Source organism: Monodelphis domestica, chromosome 6 (genome assembly GCF_027887165.1).
Source record: "Monodelphis domestica isolate mMonDom1 chromosome 6, mMonDom1.pri, whole genome shotgun sequence".
In the NCBI taxonomy this organism is placed as follows: Eukaryota; Metazoa; Chordata; class Mammalia; order Didelphimorphia; family Didelphidae; genus Monodelphis; species Monodelphis domestica.
Window position 1 is genome coordinate 1,209,539 of NC_077232.1, and position 16,032 is coordinate 1,225,570.

At 58.4% G+C, this 16,032-nt stretch overlaps 2 protein-coding genes across 2 annotated transcripts in view; one reads left to right on the plus strand and one right to left on the minus strand.

Moving 5' to 3' along the window:
* Nucleotides 1-7,295, plus strand: part of SLC22A18 (solute carrier family 22 member 18) — a 59,637-nt gene extending 52,342 nt beyond the window's left edge. Inside the window, 2 exon segments of the mRNA XM_056801121.1 lie at nt 201-321; nt 7,033-7,295. Of these exon segments, the coding sequence (XP_056657099.1) occupies nt 201-321; nt 7,033-7,208 (297 nt within the window). The 3' untranslated portion in view covers nt 7,209-7,295.
* Nucleotides 7,296-12,424: 5,129 nt separating this feature from the next.
* PHLDA2 (pleckstrin homology like domain family A member 2) lies at nt 12,425-13,790 on the minus strand. The gene is made up of 2 exons (XM_056801122.1): nt 13,070-13,790; nt 12,425-12,780 (listed from the first exon to the last, which is right to left on the minus strand). The coding sequence occupies exon 1, from the start codon at nt 13,530-13,532 to the stop codon at nt 13,107-13,109; it is 426 nt and encodes a 141-aa protein (XP_056657100.1). The 5' UTR covers nt 13,533-13,790; the 3' UTR covers nt 12,425-12,780; nt 13,070-13,106.
* Nucleotides 13,791-16,032: the final 2,242 nt, after the last annotated feature.

Sequence of the window (16,032 nt, forward strand, 5' to 3'; positions counted from 1 at the left end):
CAGCCGTCCTATGGACAGGGAAGCAGAGAGTGCTCGGGGTGGGCCCGGTCAGCCACGGGCCAGAGCGTGGCACACGCACACGCAGAGCTCCGGCCACTGTGGCTTCCTTTGGGAGTGGGGAGGCGGCTCTACCCTCAGGAGCCCGGCCTGCCCCCCCCGGCCCCCCCCCCGGGTCCCTGAGCGGCTCTTCCGCCCCGCAGGCCCTCATGACGAACGTCTTTCACTTCTGCCTCGTCGTCCCGGGCCTGGTGTTCGGCCTCTGTGCCATGAATGTCGTCACGGACAGCCTCCTGACCAAGGCGGTGCCCCCCTCGGACACGGGTAAGGCAGGGCGGGGCCCCGGGGGTGGGTGAGGCTGGCACAGCCCTGCCAGCGTGCTGGGAGCCTCCCCGGGCCGAGCCTTCTCCCGGAGCGTGGAGAGCTACGGAGGGTTCTGGAGCAGAGGAGCGCCCGGTGCTAGAGCGGGGAGGGATTCTCTGGCTTTGGGGCTAGTCCAGGCCGCGGCGGCGCCCGGGGAAGGACAGCGAAGAGCTTTCCCTCCCCAACCCTGGAGGAGCCTCGGAGGGGCCTCGGCAGGGAGGCTCCCCGGCCCTGCCCGCCGCCATGGAGAGTCCTGGGGCAGCCCGAGGACAGGCCGGACCCCAGCCTCCCACTGGCATGAAGCCCCTGCTGGGTGCGCTGCCCTGTCCTGGCTCCTGAGGCCGATGCCCATCTCGGAGCCCGGGGACGAGGCACGGATGTGGGGTGCAGAGCACGGACCGAGCCCCCAGGAGGGGAGGTGCCAGGCGCTCCCAGAGGGCCAGGCTAAGGCACGGCACCTGGGCAAGGACGGGGAGGCGGGCGGCTGGGCGAGGGGGCACTGGGCCGCTTGGCTGCCCCCTGGAGGGGAAGGATCCCCCTGGGCTAAGATGGTTCCTTTAGGAGCTCCCGAGAGGGGGCGACGTGACCGTCCCCGGGCACGTTCTGGCAGTGCAGCAAGGGCAGATGAGAGATGGGGGCCAAAGGCTTGGGCTTGGGGGGTGACCAGCGCCCCTCCCGCAGGCCATGCCAGAGCCACCCGCAGCTGAATGGGGAGCCGGGACAACCGATGTTGAGGAAATCCAGGCACGGCCCAGCCGTGAGCTGGAGGGAAGCAGGCCTGGGGTGCCAAGGAGCTGAGGAGGGGGCCAGGCTGCAGACTCAGGAAGCCTGGGGTCTGCGGCACCAACTGGCCCCTTCCTGGCCCAAGCCTCAGTTTCCCCACTATGAAATGGCCAGCCCTGCCCTGCCCCCTCTCTGGGCTGTAGGGAGGCTCCTGAGAGCTCAGCTGTGGCATCATTGCCCCCCATGGGTCCCCCATTCTAGGTCCAAGCAGGAAGCTGGCCCTGCTCCTTGGAGCCCAAGCTGACCTCCCCCACTCTTAGGTCTGCCCCCCTGGGACGGTCAGCCCCTTGAGCAGCTCCCATCCCAGCCTAGGTGAGCCAGGGCTCAAGGCCCGGAAAAGCTTCCCTCCCCCAAGTGGCTGGGGCTCCTGGGAAAGTGGTGAGCTCCCTGACAGGCCCCTGCTTGTGAGGGAGGGTGACCCTCCCACGGAGGGGAGACTAAGGAGGTCCCCGGTTGTTATTCAGTCTTGTCCAACTCTTCATGACTCCCTTTTGGGTTTTCTTGGCAAAGATTCCAGAGTGGTTGGCTGCCTCCTACTCCAGATCATTTTACAGATGAGGAAACTGAGGCAAACTGGCTTAGGGGACTTGCCCAGGGTCACCCAGATTGAAAGTGTTTAAGGCTGGATTTGAATTCAGGTCTTCCTGGCTCCAGGCCAGAGCTCTATCAACTGTGCCACCTAGCTGCCCTCCCCGAGGTCTCTGAGAGGTTCTAGATTCTGGGGTCCCTCCATGCCCCTCAAAGGTCTGGGCACCCAGGAGGGGCTCAGGCGGTGGCCTCGAGGGCCTGTCCAAGCAGTCCGTGATCTGGGTACAGGCTTGCCCCGCCCTGGGTTCAAGGGGCCTGGCCAAAAAGGGCCCTGAGGCCCCAGGGAGCAGAGGGTGCTTCTTCATGGCAGCAGCCCAGGCAGAGGGGAAGAGGCCACAGAACTGGCAGTGCCAGGCATGCGTGGGCCTGAAAGCTCTCACTCCCTGCTGTGCCCGCCCCACAAAGCTGGCGGTGGCCCTCTCAGGTCCCCAGAATCCCAGGCCACGTGGAAGGCCCGGATCTCCTCAAAGCTCCCCTGGGTCTGGCCCCCAGGAAATGGTTCTGGGGCAAGAAGGGTGGGCGGGCCTGGAGCCGCCCTGTCAGAGAGCCAGGCCCGGCTCAAAGAGCCTTTGTGACGAGGAAGAAGGGAGCTTCCTGTCTGTGATGGCCTCCTCCATCCCTCCCCAGAGGGAGAAGGACCAGATCCCAGGGTGGCTCAGTAATGGGGGGGGGGGGAGAAGAACCAGCTCCTCCCTCCCCCCAGGAAGGGTTTCCAGCCCAAGGTGTGGTCCCGGGTTCAAATGGCAGCTGGACCAGGTCCTTCTGTCTCGGAGCGCCTCTGACGGAGCGCCAGATGGAGCCTGGACACGGGACACTTCTCTAGGCCCCGTGGGCTTGTCCCTGGGGGAGGGGGGGGGATGGGAAGGAAGCAGCCTCCAGGGGGCTCAGCCACAGGAGTCGAGGCAGGAGAGCTCATCCTCCCACAGGGCTGGAGTGAGCAATGAGCTCTGCCATGGGAAGATGAGTGTGGGCTGGGCAGAGGCAGGCCTGAGAGGGCTGAAGGATGAGTAAGATGAGGGCACGTGTGACAGGGAGAACAGTGAGAGCCACAGCGTGGCCAGAGGGCCCCCCCACCCACCCCAGCGCGAACCCATCGAGGCCAGGGGCCAGTCTGGCATCCAGCCCTAAAGGCCCTCGAGCCCAGAGGTTGGACTCTGTCCCGTGAGCACTTGGGGGCAGCGAGGGCAAAGGGGGATGAAGGGGGAGGGAAGCCCAAGGTGGGCACCTCCAGGGAAAGTGGGTGAGGAGAAGCCAGGGGAGCCCCCAGGTGGGCACGATGTCCTGTTCCTTCAGAAGGAAGCAGCTCTCGAGTTCTCAGGCTCCAAGAAATGGCTCTCAGGTGGAGCCCCAGCTGTCTGCAGGCAGCGTGGGCGTCCTCCCAGGGAAAGGCAGCTATTAAAATACCTGCCGCCCATTTCTGATCCTGGGTGGCTCTGCCCACGGCCCAGGGCCAGGCTTCTCCCCCAACTCTCCCAGGCGGCCCTGAGGAGCCCACGGAGCCCACATCCCTGCCAGGGCCCAGAGATGGCACCAGAGGGAAGGGAGAGAAGGCACAAAGGTCCTTGGCTGAAGTCAGGCAGCCTGGGGAAGATGCCCGGTCCCCCAGGGTCACAGCAAGTCGGATCCAGGAGCAGCCTCAGAGATCCCCAAGGCCAGCCTCCTCACTTTACAAATGTGGAGACTGAGGCACAGGAGGAGGAGGCAGGAATAGCAGAAGTGAGAGTCAAAGCTGTGGATTCCTCCAGCTGCCCCATGCTGCTTGCTTTCCCTAAACAGGCCTCAGGGCCTCAGCTTGTCCCGACTCTGGCTCCAGGCCATGGAGCCCCCATACCCCCTCTTCCACTTGGTCCCTTGGCCCTGGGTCCATCTCTGGGTGACCAGGTTTTTGGTTCTGTGGCTGGCTTCTTCCTTCTGGCCCCAGACCAAGAGGAATGGCTCCATTCTCACCCATACCTGGCAACAGCCTTCTCATCCTTCAAGGCTCAGCTCAGCTGTTGCTTCCTCTTGGAAGTCAGCCCTGATCTCTACCAGGTTGGGGATCTCTTTCTGATTTCTAATCCCAACCAATACCCCAAGCATGTAAGCACCTGCTTTGTGCCCCAGCTAGGATGCTTGCTGTGAGCCCCTGCTAGGCTGGGCTACAGCAAAGACATCTGTCTGCAGTGGGCTCTGTCTGGGTCCATGCTGCGAGTCTCCCCACCCCAAGAGATCACAAGCCTCCCCAGACCAGGCACTGGGCCATTTCGCCAAGGCTGAGGCCAGTTGGGCCTGGAGAAATCTTGATGGAAATGAGTTGCTGCAGAAAAACACCTTTCCAGGGTCTGGGCCTTTCCCTCCCCTCTCTCAGCCCTTTCCCCCAGGAAGCCCCAAGTGGAGTCCTGCAAACCGCCCCCCCAGGGCCTGAGCCCCCCTTGGGCTGGTCCATCTGTCTCTTCAGTTTCCCCTTCACCGCCCCCCAGGGTGGGAATTCCTCCCATCCCTGGAATTCTGAGTATGTCTCTGCCCCCAAACAACCTGGGAACAGCTGCTTGGCCCAGCTCTTGGGCTCCCCACACCCTCATCTGGGGCCACAAAATGTTGACCCCGTCATTTTTTGACTCCCATCTTCCATCTTTGAATCAGTTCTGTGTCTTGGTTCCAAGGCAGAAGAGCCCTAAGGGCCAGGCAATGGGGTGAAGTGACCTGCCCAGGGTCACCCAGCTAGGAAGCGTCTGAGGCCACATTGGAACCCAGGAGCTCCTGTTTTAGGCTAACAAACCACTGAGCCACCTGGCTGCTCCCCAACCCCCTCATTATAAAGGGGAGGAGACCGGTGTCCAGAGAAGGAAGGCACTGACCCAAGGCCCCAATTCAAACCTGGTTCCTATATCTCCCAGCATCTCCCTTCCCCCACAGCCCACAGAATCCCGGATCCTCAGAGCACACAAGCAGAGGCTGATGCTGACAGCCGGCCAGTATCAACAGGAAGCCAAAGTGTGGTCTGGCCCGTCGTGGCTGATGCAGAAGCCGAGCCCATCCCTGGGGGTGGCGGAAGGGCCAGTTATCTGAGGCTGAACCTTGAACTAAACCCTGGGCCAGGCCTGGACAGCAGCCAAGGGGTTGGGGCCTGAGCCACCTTAGGTCCCTTAGGTCCCAGGCAGGGGCCCTCACAGGTTCCAGGGCTCCATTTTTAGAAAAGCCACTGCTTCCACCTCCACTGGGGCCATTAGGTCCCTGGGGCAGGATAATGGGAAGCCTGGGAACTGGGCGTATTTGCCTTTTGGCTATAATGGGCCCATCTACTCTCCCATACACCAGCTGGGTGGCTCAGTGGATTGAGAGCCAGGCCTCAAAATGGGAGGTCCTGGGTTCAAATGTGACACTTCCTAGCTGTGTGACCCCAGGCAAGTCACTTAACCCCCATTGCTGAGACAGACCTCTGTGTCTACCCCAGCAGGGATAGTGAAAACACATCCAAAAGCAAAGACTTTAGGCCTCTGGGGGATCCGTGGAGACACCCCCATTAGAAAGATGAGAGCTATGGGCTTGTGAAGAGGCTGGGAGAGTCAGAAACAGGGGCCTGGCGTTCGAATCCCAGCCGTTACTTAGCACCTACGTGACTTTGGCCAAGTCCCTTCCCCAAGACTGAAGCCTGGGCCTCGTTGAGCCCTAAAGTCCCTCCCAGCTTTAAAGGGTACAAATGAGAACATCGGTGAAGGGGGGGCATCCGTGGTCATTTGCTCTTGGACATTCTATAACTAAAAAGGCCCGGACCAAAGAGGGAAAGTGGGGGCAGGGGATGGGGGAAGCTGGGAAGATGGCACGGCTTGGACCTCACTGGGGAATCTCAGCCAGTGATGGCCCTGAGCCTGAGGCTGGGCAGGCAGAAGGAGGAAGAGGAGGAGCAGCAGGTCATGCTAAGGGGCCTGGCCATGGCCTGCAGAGAAAAGGGCCCGTGGAGGGGCCTGCAGCAGGTCAGGAGGAAGCTGCAAAGGACAGGCGGGAGGGAGGAGAGCCCGGAGCAGGGGGCGCAGGGCTTCCACAGTCCAGGAGTCCAGGGAGTCTGGTCCGGGCCGAGGTGCGCAGGGCTTGGACACGCTGGAGAAGCCCAGCGAGGGGGCCTGGCACTCTCAGGCCGCCTCCTGCAGCCCTGCTCTCCCACCTGGCAAGGAATCCCCTTGCTTCTTCCCCTCCTGGGCAGGGAGCACACAGCTGGCTGGCTCTCCCGTCCAAGGCCAGGAGCCGCCATAACAACTGTTCCTCTGAGGGCTTGGTAGCATCACCCGTCAGCTCCATCCCTGTTCCCTGGAACTGGGGGCAGCAGGAAGCCGCCCATGGACTTGGCGTCCAAGACCTGGCTGCGGCCTTTGCTCTAGCACACTATCTCATGTAAAGCACCTTGCCACACTGTCTCCTCTGGGGCCAATCAGTGGCTATGGGAACTACTCTTGGCTTACAGGGGGGGAAACTGAGGCTGAAAAAAGAGCACTGACTTACCCAGGGTTACCAGAAGCCCAGCCCTGAAGCTATTCAGGCCACCTAGCTCGTCTGAGTTCCCTCACGTCACCCTCTTCCCTACTCATTGTGGGCATTAACTCACTTGACCTGATAACAAGCCTGGGAGCGGGCACTCCACCCCCTACGTTTTATAGATGAAGAAACTGAGGCAGGCAGGGTTAAGTGGCCTGCTCCACAGCTAGTGGTCTGAGGCTGGCCTCAAGCTCGAGTTTCCAGAACCCCAGCCAGGATGTTACAGGAGGGCTAGAAGCTCGGAGACGTCCCCATCCTGCCCTCAGACACTGGGATGCCCTCAGCCATCATCCCAATCTGCAGCCCAGCCCCGGCGGGGGCCCAAGGGGAGAGCCCTCGGCCTCAGAGAGCTCTTGGTCTGATAGGCGAGAGCATCAGCACGGAGCTCTTTGGGCACATGAGTCTGCTACCAACCAGGAATGGAATAATGGAGTGCCTGGAGTGGCGCAGTGTCCCTCGTGGAGCAGGAGGGCTCAGGAATGGGGGGGGGCGGCAAATGAAGCTCTCCCCCACCGCCCTCAGTGGCCACAGATAGCTGAGGCCTGGAGCCAGCTGCTAGGGGTCCGGAGAGGGGGCTTCTCTCCTCGGAGATCCTTGGAGCAATCCTCAGTTCCTGAAGAGAGCAGAGCCACTTCCTGTTCATCTATCCCCTCTCTAGGCCTCCATTTCCTCCCTGTTCTCTAAGTTTCTGTCCAGCGCTGAGTAGGCTCTCCGATGGAGAACAAGGCCATCAGGGCATCTCTGTAATAGCCTGGTGCCACCTGATGGGTGTTCTCCCTCCTTCTCCTCCAGGTGCCATGTTGGGGATCTGTGCTTCCGTCCAGCCTCTGACCCGGACCATTGGCCCCACCATCGGTGGCCTCCTGTACAAGAGATTTGGTGTGGCTGCCTTTGGCTACCTGCAGTTTGCTGTCAACTTTCTCCTATTCTTATATCTGTGGATGAAGAAGGTTCCCCAGAAAGCCTAAAAGGCGCCATGACCTCTGCCCCAAAGAGGGACTCATCCTCCTTCCTTCCCCACCTGGTAATAAATACCTGCTGCTGCTCCTCCTCCATTTGAGCTTTCTGTTCAGCTGACGGAGGCTTTTTGGGGCGCTTCTGGCCTGTCCAACTCTGGGGAGGCCTAAAGACAAGCCTTCTTGTCTCTAGGGGAGACCCTTCTCAAGCATGGTCTGTCAGGAGGAAGCAGACTAGAGCAGAGCCCTGAGGACTTCATTCAGCCACCACACATCAGGTGCTCCGCACTGGGGTAGCAAATGTAAAAAATGGCAGCCTCCAACCTCGAGAAGCTTCTAGTCTTTAGGAGGGCTTGGACATGCCTACAGAGGTGGGAAACAAGGAAGAATAGGAAAGCGGCCAAGGAGAGGAGGCAGCCTTGAAGCCCTTGAGATGGGCTTGGCTGGGGGTGCCTTTTTAAGTAATGAGGACCGGGCAGACAAAGGCACGGAGGTGGGAAAGGGCAGATCAAGAACCAGAGAAGAGTACAGTCCAGTTTGACCAGCATTTCCAGAACATAAAGGAAGCGTGAGATAAGGCTGCCTGGGTGGCTTTGTGTGCCAAGCAAGGCCAGCAGTTTTGACTTTCACTGTTGGGCAATATTTGGGATGCCATTGAGGGTTTGGGAGCTGAGGAGTGGGATAGGCAGAGTATTAGCAGATGACTTGGGTGAACACAAAGGGGACAGCCTAGAGACCAGATGGGGTGAGAGGAGGGGCCGAGTTCCAGTCTATTCAGAGAACAGAATTCCCAACCACAGCCGTGTTCTAAGCTGCTGCCTGCCTGCTCTGAGGCAGAGCTGAGACCAGGTTAAGACCCCCAACCAAAGAGATTTAAGAAACCATACGGGGCTGGAGGTCTGGCCTCAGATACTTCCTAGCTGTAGGACCCTGGGCCAGTCACTTAACCCCCCTTGCCTAGCCCTTATTGCCTTGAACTGATGCCTAGTAGCAATTCTAAGAGGGAAGAGAAAGAAACCTGAGTCCCGGCTTTATAGACCAGAAGGACAAGTCCCAGAGAGAAGGGAAGGCACTTATTAGGCTCCTACTGTATATACCAGCCAGGCAGGGAGAAGAAGAGGTTGCCCCCAGGATATTTCTCCTAATCAGGTCCCCTTCCGCCTTCCCTCTGGAATTCCAGAACTAGGGCTTCTAGAGCCCGGAGGAGAGACCAGGGCAAGAGTCCTTGGGGACCCCCAGCTGGCCGGAATGGAAACAGCTCCCCAACGCCCGTCCCAAAGTCACAGGATTCCAGATCTCTGGGACCCGGGACACCCCCGACCTTTGTTTTACAGCAGGCTAAACTGAGGCCCCAAATCAGGCCCCACCCAGCTCCTAGAAGACCTTCGTGTCAGAGGATAGATCTGAACTCACAGCCTCTGACGCTATAGTCAGGGCTCTTCCCTTCCAGTTGGAGGTCTGAGAAGGAAGGGTGGGAGGGAATGCGCCCACAGTGGGGGGAGTCGGGATCTGGGTTTCTTTCCCGTGGCCTCTGGCTCTGCGGCTGTGGCCTGGGCCCCACGGGGAGGGGCCTGCCCGTTCCCAGGTTCCTACACAAAAGGCTTCATCGGGCCCAGGGCCAAGAGGAGTTTCCCCAGGGAAGGGATGATTCTTCCAGTTCAGGTCCAAGGCTGTGGGAGGCCAGAGCCAGGGCGGGCTCTTCTTCCTCTTGGCCTCCCCTCCCCCCAGCACCCTGCCCCCATGCCAGCACCCTGCTTTCATCTGTGGGAACATCTCCCGTGACGTGGCAGACCTCATTCCACCCAGTGTGGGAGCCGCCAACCACGGCATCCTGGGAGAGCCCTCGAGGCCCACCAGCAAATTGGCAAGCCTTACCCCAAAGGAACTGAGCTCTGCCATCGGCACCCCCATCCCTGAGCACCCCGAGCATGCCAGGTTAGTGCCAACACCGGAAGTCCAAAGCCCAAGATGAACCACCCTCGGGGCCTCATTCTCTCTCGGGGAGAGGCCACAAGGGCCAGGAGCAGAGTTCTCATTCAGCTCCTCCTCCTCCCCCCACCCCTGCCAAAGCATCATCATTCACTCATTCATTCATTCACTCACTCACTCATTCATCCACTCATTCACTCACTCACTCACTCATTCATTCACTCACTCACTCATTCATTCATTCACTCACTCACTCATTCATCCATTCATTCACTCATTCACTCACTCACTCACTCATTCATTCACTCATTCACTCACTCACTCATTCATTCACTCATTCACTCACTCATTCATTCACTCACTCATTCACTCACTCATTCACTCACTCATTCACTCACTCATTCACTCATTCATTCACTCACTCACTCACTCACTCATTCACTCACTCACTCATTCACTCACTCACTCATTCATTCACTCACTCACTCACTCATTCATTCACTCACTCACTCATTCATTCACTCACTCACTCACTCATTCACTCAATCATTCACTCTCTCATTCACTCACTCACTCATTCACTCACTCACTCACTCATTCACTCATTCACTCATTCATTCACTCACTCATTCATTCATTCACTCATCCATTCATTCACTCACTCACTCACTCATTCATCCATTTATTCACTCATTCACTCACTCACTCATCCATTCATTCACTCACTCACTCACTCATTCATCCATTTATTCACTCATTCACTCACTCACTCATTCACTCACTCACTCACTCACTCATTCATTCATTCACTCACTCATTCATTCACTCATCCATTCATTCACTCACTCACTCATTCATTCACTCACTCACTCATTCATTCACTCATTCACTCACTCATTCATTCACTCACTCATTCACTCATTCATTCACTCACTCATTCATTCACTCACTCACTCATTCATTCACTCATTCATTCACTCACTCATTCATTCATTCACTCATTCATTCACTCATCCATTCATTCACTCACTCACTCATTCATCCATTTATTCACTCATTTACTCACTCACTCACTCATTCATTCACTCATCCATTCATTCACTCACTCACTCACTCATTCATTCACTCACTCACTCATTCATTCACTCACTCACTCATTCACTCACTCATTCACTCATTCACTCACTCACTCATTCATTCACTCACTCACTCATTCATTCACTCACTCACTCATTCATTCACTCACTCATTCATTCACTCACTCACTCACTCATTCACTCATTCATTCACTCACTCATTCATTCACTCATTCATTCACTCACTCATTCATTCACTCACTCATTCATTCACTCATTCACTCACTCACTCATTCACTCACTCACTCATTCATTCACTCATTCACTCACTCATTCATTCACTCATTCATTCACTCACTCACTCATTCATTCACTCATTCACTCACTCACTCACTCACTCATTCACTCATTCATTCACTCACTCACTCATTCATTCACTCACTCATTCACTCATTCACTCACTCATTCACTCACTCACTCATTCATTCACTCACTCACTCATTCATTAACTCATCCATTCATTCACTGACTCATTCATTTACTCACTCACTCATTCACTCACTCACTCACTCATCCATTCATTCACTCACTCATTCATTCACTCACTCACTCATCCATTCATTCACTCACTCATTCATTCACTCACTCACTCATTCATTCACTCACTCATTCATTCACTCATTCACTCACTCACTCATTCACTCACTCACTCATTCATTCACTCATTCACTCACTCATTCATTCACTCACTCATTCATTCACTCATTCACTCACTCACTCACTCACTCATTCACTCATTCATTCACTCACTCACTCATTCATTCACTCATTCACTCACTCACTCATTCACTCACTCACTCATTCATTCACTCACTCACTCATTCATTAACTCATCCATTCATTCACTGACTCATTCATTTACTCACTCACTCATTCACTCACTCACTCACTCATCCATTCATTCACTCATTCATTCACTCACTCACTCACTCATCCATTCATTCACTCACTCATTCATTCACTCACTCACTCATTCATTCACTCATTCACTCACTCACTCATTCACTCACTCATTCATTCACTCACTCATTCATTAACTCATCCATTCATTCACTCACTCATTCATTTACTCACTCACTCACTCACTCATTCATTCATTCACTCATTCACTCACTCACTCACTCACTCATTCACTCACTCACTCACTCACTCACTCATTCACTCATCCATTCATTCCCTCCCCCAGCAGCCTGAAGCACCACGCAGGAGGGCAGGAGGTTTCTTCCCCTCAGAGCTCCCAGATGAGTAGGCGAGATCAAATGGGGGCAGCCCATTAAATGCTGGGTTGGCATCGGCTGCCACCTGGGAGGGAGGGGCAGCAGGTGAGAGTTCAGAGGCTGGTCTGGGAGAGGCCCGTGGGAGGCAAGATGAAAGAGCAGAGTGGAGGGGGGAAGGGCTTATCTGGTGGGAGGAGGCCTGAACTCCACCCCTGGATTTCCTCTGAAGGTTCCCCACCTTTTGGGTGGCTGCCCTAATTAGCCATGACTGAGTTCTCCCAGCAAGTGGGCTCCAGATGAGCAGCGGGTGGCCTCCCACAGGCCGGGTGCGAAATTCGCTCTGTGAGGCTGGCAGAGAAGAGACCTCACTAAGAGTGTGAGAAAGGTGCCAGCCTGATTCGTGGAGATGCCAAGGCCGGAGGAACCCAAAGTCCCCTCCCCCCCCCCAAGAGGAAGTCGATGAGGGGAGGCCTGGGCTTCTTTAGTCTGCAGATCGCAGCTTCCCCAAAGCCCCCCACCAGGGAGAACCAGCTGCTCCCCCGACCCCTTCCATAGTGCCAAGCGTGCAAGCCTGGCCTCCCTTCCCCCACTCCTGCCTCGCCCTCTGATCTTCCTAGGAGCAGGCGGCAAAGCCCAGCTGGCCACTGACTCAGCGGTGTGACCTTGGGCGAGTCGCTTCCGCCCTTTAACAGGCAGGAAGTCCGAGAGCAGCCCTTTGATCTCCCCAGTTCCGAGAACAGCAAACCCGACAGGAGACGTTTCGCCCGAAGCCGGGGCCATCACCGCCGGAAATGGGCGGGGGAGGAGGGGACGGACTTTCCCAGGGTGCCCATCCCTTCGGGCGAAAGGCGAGCTCCCAGGACGCCAGCGCGGCCGGCCCGCCCTCCGCCCTCCGCCCTCCATCCCGGATTCGGCGAGAAAAGGCACCGGAGCACCGGACAGCGTGCTAGTAAAAAAGGCCCATTTCAAGTGGTTTATTTGGAATGGAGGCGTGAAAAAAGGACCCAAGCCGAGGGTCCTGGCAATAAATAGCAGCGCGCACGCGCACACACATACATAGACACGGATACATAGAGGGCACCAATAACTTAAGCGGAGGCTGGCAGCCGCTCGGCTCCGAGGCCCGCCGGGGAAGTCTTTGGCGGGCGGAGGCCAAGGCAGCCGAGCCGGGACGTCGGGGCGAGGCTCCCCCCGCCAGCGGGGAGATCTGGCTCTCAGACTTCAGCACCTCTTCCGTCGCGGGCGCTCCCGAGGGCCCTTCAGTGCAAGACAAGGTCCCCATCGAGGTCCAGCAAGTAGGCTCTGAAGGAAGAAGAGAGAAGAGAGGGCGGGAGGCCCCGCGGTCAGACTCCCCCACGGGCCGGCGCGCCGTCGGGGCTCCCCTGCAGCCCCCCCCCCCCCCCCCCGCCCCGCTTGTCCCACGGCCACCTGGAGAGGCGGGGTGGGGGGGGGGCGGAGCTGGAGGTCCAAGAGGAGCCCGAGGGGTAGTCAGGGAGCGGCTGATCCGGAATCCTCCGAGGAGGGTGACGGCGGGCCTCCCCCCCTCCAGCCAGGGCAGAGCAGCAGCGGGGCACGGAAAGTGCAGCCTCACCTGGGCCCGTCCATCGGTGGGCCGACGGCTGTGCGGCTCAGGGCGCGCGGGCCAGGAGGAGCTCGGGCGGCCCCGCCTGCTCGCGCTCCCGCTCGCGCTCCAGCTCCTGGCGACTCCTGAAGTCCTCGATGGCCCGCTGGTTCTGGAAGTCGATGAGCGCCATGGTGATGGAGGCGTTCCAGCAGCTGGCGTCCGGGCAGCGGAAGTCGATCTCCTTGCGGTCCCGGGTGACGATGGTGAAGTAGACGTGCTTGCCGGTGCGCTCCACGCAGTCCACCTTGAGGATGGAGTGGAAGCGCAGCTCCTTGGGCCGCGCGCCGCGCCGGGCCGCCGCCGGGCCGTCGGGGAACAGGCTCAGGCGGTCGGTGCTCAGCACCACCAGCTTCTTCTTCCACAGCTGGAACAGGCTGGCGCTGCGCTTCTCCAGCGCACCCTCCCGGAGCACCGTCCCCGGGCCCTTCATGCCGGAGACGGAGAGACTGCGCGGAGCAGAGGAGGGGAGGGGGCGCGGGGAGCCGACCGGCAGGGAGGCGAGGGCTGGGAGCGCGGCTCGTTCTGGGGCCGCCCGCTCGTGCCGTCGCTTTATGTCACCCTCCGCCGGGGGCCCGCCCCCTGCTCCGCCCTTTCGCCTGGTCTCGGATCTCCCTTCCCCTAGGGCTCCCGGCTCTTCTTCGCCTTCTCCCTTCCCAATCTCTTCCTTCAGCCCTCCCCTCTTTACTAGTCCCTCTCCCCGCCTCCTCCCTCCCTCCCCCCTTTCGTTTTCTGTCCCTCAGCTTTTCTCTCTCTCTCTGCTTCCTTTCTCTCGCTTCCTCTCATCTTTTCACTCTTTGGCTTCTCTCTCTACTTCTCTCCCTCCCCCCCCCCCCCGCCTCTCTCTCTCCCTCTCTCTCTCCCTTCCCCCCTCTCCCTCTTTCTCTCTGTCTCTCCCCCTCCCTCTCTTTCTCCCTCTGTCTCCCTCCCTCTTTCTGTGCCTCCCTCCCTCCCTCTCTCTCTTTCTCTCTCCCTCCCTCCCTCTCCTTTTTCTTCCTTCCTTTCCTCTCCTTCCCTCTTCCTCCCCCAACCTCCCTCACCACCACCCCTCCCCCATTCTTCCAGGCCTGCCCATCTCCCAGGCAGGACGCTGCCCAGGAATGCGGCTCCGGCCTCACCAGTCAGCCCAGCCCAGGCATGACTCATCTCCCCCTTCCCATCCCAGAGCCGCCAGCTCAGCCCGACTTTCCCTGGAAGAAAGAACTTCCGCCCTTCCCACCCGCGCGCCGCGCCGGGCTGAACTGGGGCTTCCTGGGCAGCGGGAGCCTCAGCCCAAGCCCAGCGGCCTCCATCCGTCCTCCTAGGCGGTGCCGCCCACTGAGTCCTGGGCTGGGCCTGGCCGAGACTCCCAGGTCAGGTCAGTGCTCGGGACACCGCTGGGCACTGACCCACCTGGGCCAGCCCCTAACCTGCCCCTCCCCAGGCCGGAGCATCCCCCAAGGCAGGACTCTCTCCCTTTGGCCGGAGGGGGGCTGAGGGGAAAGAGGAGGCTCAAGGAGAGCCGCCCCGGCCTCTGGCTAAGAGCCCCCTGGAGAAGTCTCGCAGCCTGAGTGAGGAGAAAGATCTGGATCTGGGCCTGGGGGACCCGAGTTCGGATTCTGCCGGGGGACTGCTAGAAGTCACTTCAGGGCCCCCAGCCTCGCTTTGGTCCTTCCTCGTGTGAAAGGAGAGCCCTGGGAGGCGGGGCTCGCTGTATCTTCCTTCGCCGTCGAGGCCCACCCAGGCAGCGTTTTAGGTTGCAGCACCTCGGGCTTTGGAGGTCCATAATCTAAGGTTCCTCCCATGAGACTCCGTTCTGAGTTCTGGGGGATCTGATCCGGGTTCCCCGTCTGTCCCTGAGGTTCTAGAGTCCATGACCCTTCCGGCTCCACTCAGGATATTCCTTTGAGTTTTCTTGTTCTGGGGGGGGGCCTTCTGGGTCCCCCACCCCGTCCTGTCCTCCCCCCGGAGCTATTTATGGAAGGGAGGCTCGAGCTGGGCCCCGGATGCAGAGAGGGTGGAGCCTGTCCGCCCGGAGGGCCGGATACCCGAGGAGGCCACTAAGGACCACCTTCCCTTTCTGGAGGACTTTCCCTGCCTGTGGCAGCCCAGCAGACCCACCCTGAAGGGTTATTACTGCCGGGTAGAGATGAGGAAATCGAGACAGAGACAGAGAGACAGAGAGGGGATGGGAGAATGCCTTGGATCCTGGAGTTAGTCAGGGGCCCTCACTTGGACTCTGGAATCCCGACTTCAAAGTCAGGGGATGTTTGTCCTTCCCAGCCCTCTCCAACTCCTGGCCGTGTACACAGCCAGAAGGGCCACCAGGAGGCCCAGCCCCGACTCAAAGGACTCAGTGGACAAATGGATGACTTCTTGGTCCAAAGCAGTCTCTCTCTCTCTGTGTCTCTCTGTTTCTGTCTCTGTCTCTCTGTCTCTCTCTGTCTCTGTCTGAGTGTCTCTCTGTCTCTCTCCATCTCTCTGTCTCTCTCTGTGTCTTTCTCTCTCTCTCTGTCTGTCTCTGTCTCTGTGTGTGTGTGTCTCTCTGTCTCTGTCTCTCTCTCTCTCTTTATCGCTCTGTCTCTGTCTCTCTTTGTCTCTGTCTGAGTGTCTGTCTGTCTCTGTCTCTCTCCATCTCTCTCTCTCTGTGTCTTTCTCTCTGTCTCTCTCTGTCTCTGTCTGAGTGTCTGTCTGTCTCTGTCTCTCTCCATCTCTCTGTCTCTCTCTGTGTCCTTCTCTCTCTCTGTCTGTCTGTCTCTGTCTCTGTGTGTGTGTGTCTCTCTGTCTCTTTGTCTCTGTCTGAGTGTCTGTCTGTCTGTCTCTCTCCATCTCTCTGTCTCTCTCTGTGTCTCTTTCTCTCTGTCGCTCTCTGTCTCTGTCTGAGTGTCTCTCTCTCTCCTTCCCTCCCTCTCTTTCTCTCTCTGACACAGGATGAGCAGGAGCTAGCCTAGAGC

Excerpts from the sequence above, each read along its gene's own strand:
- PHLDA2 (XM_056801122.1), bottom strand. The coding sequence starts at position 13,532 with ATGAAGGGCCCGGGGACGGTGCTCCGGGAGGGTGCGCTGGAGAAGCGC.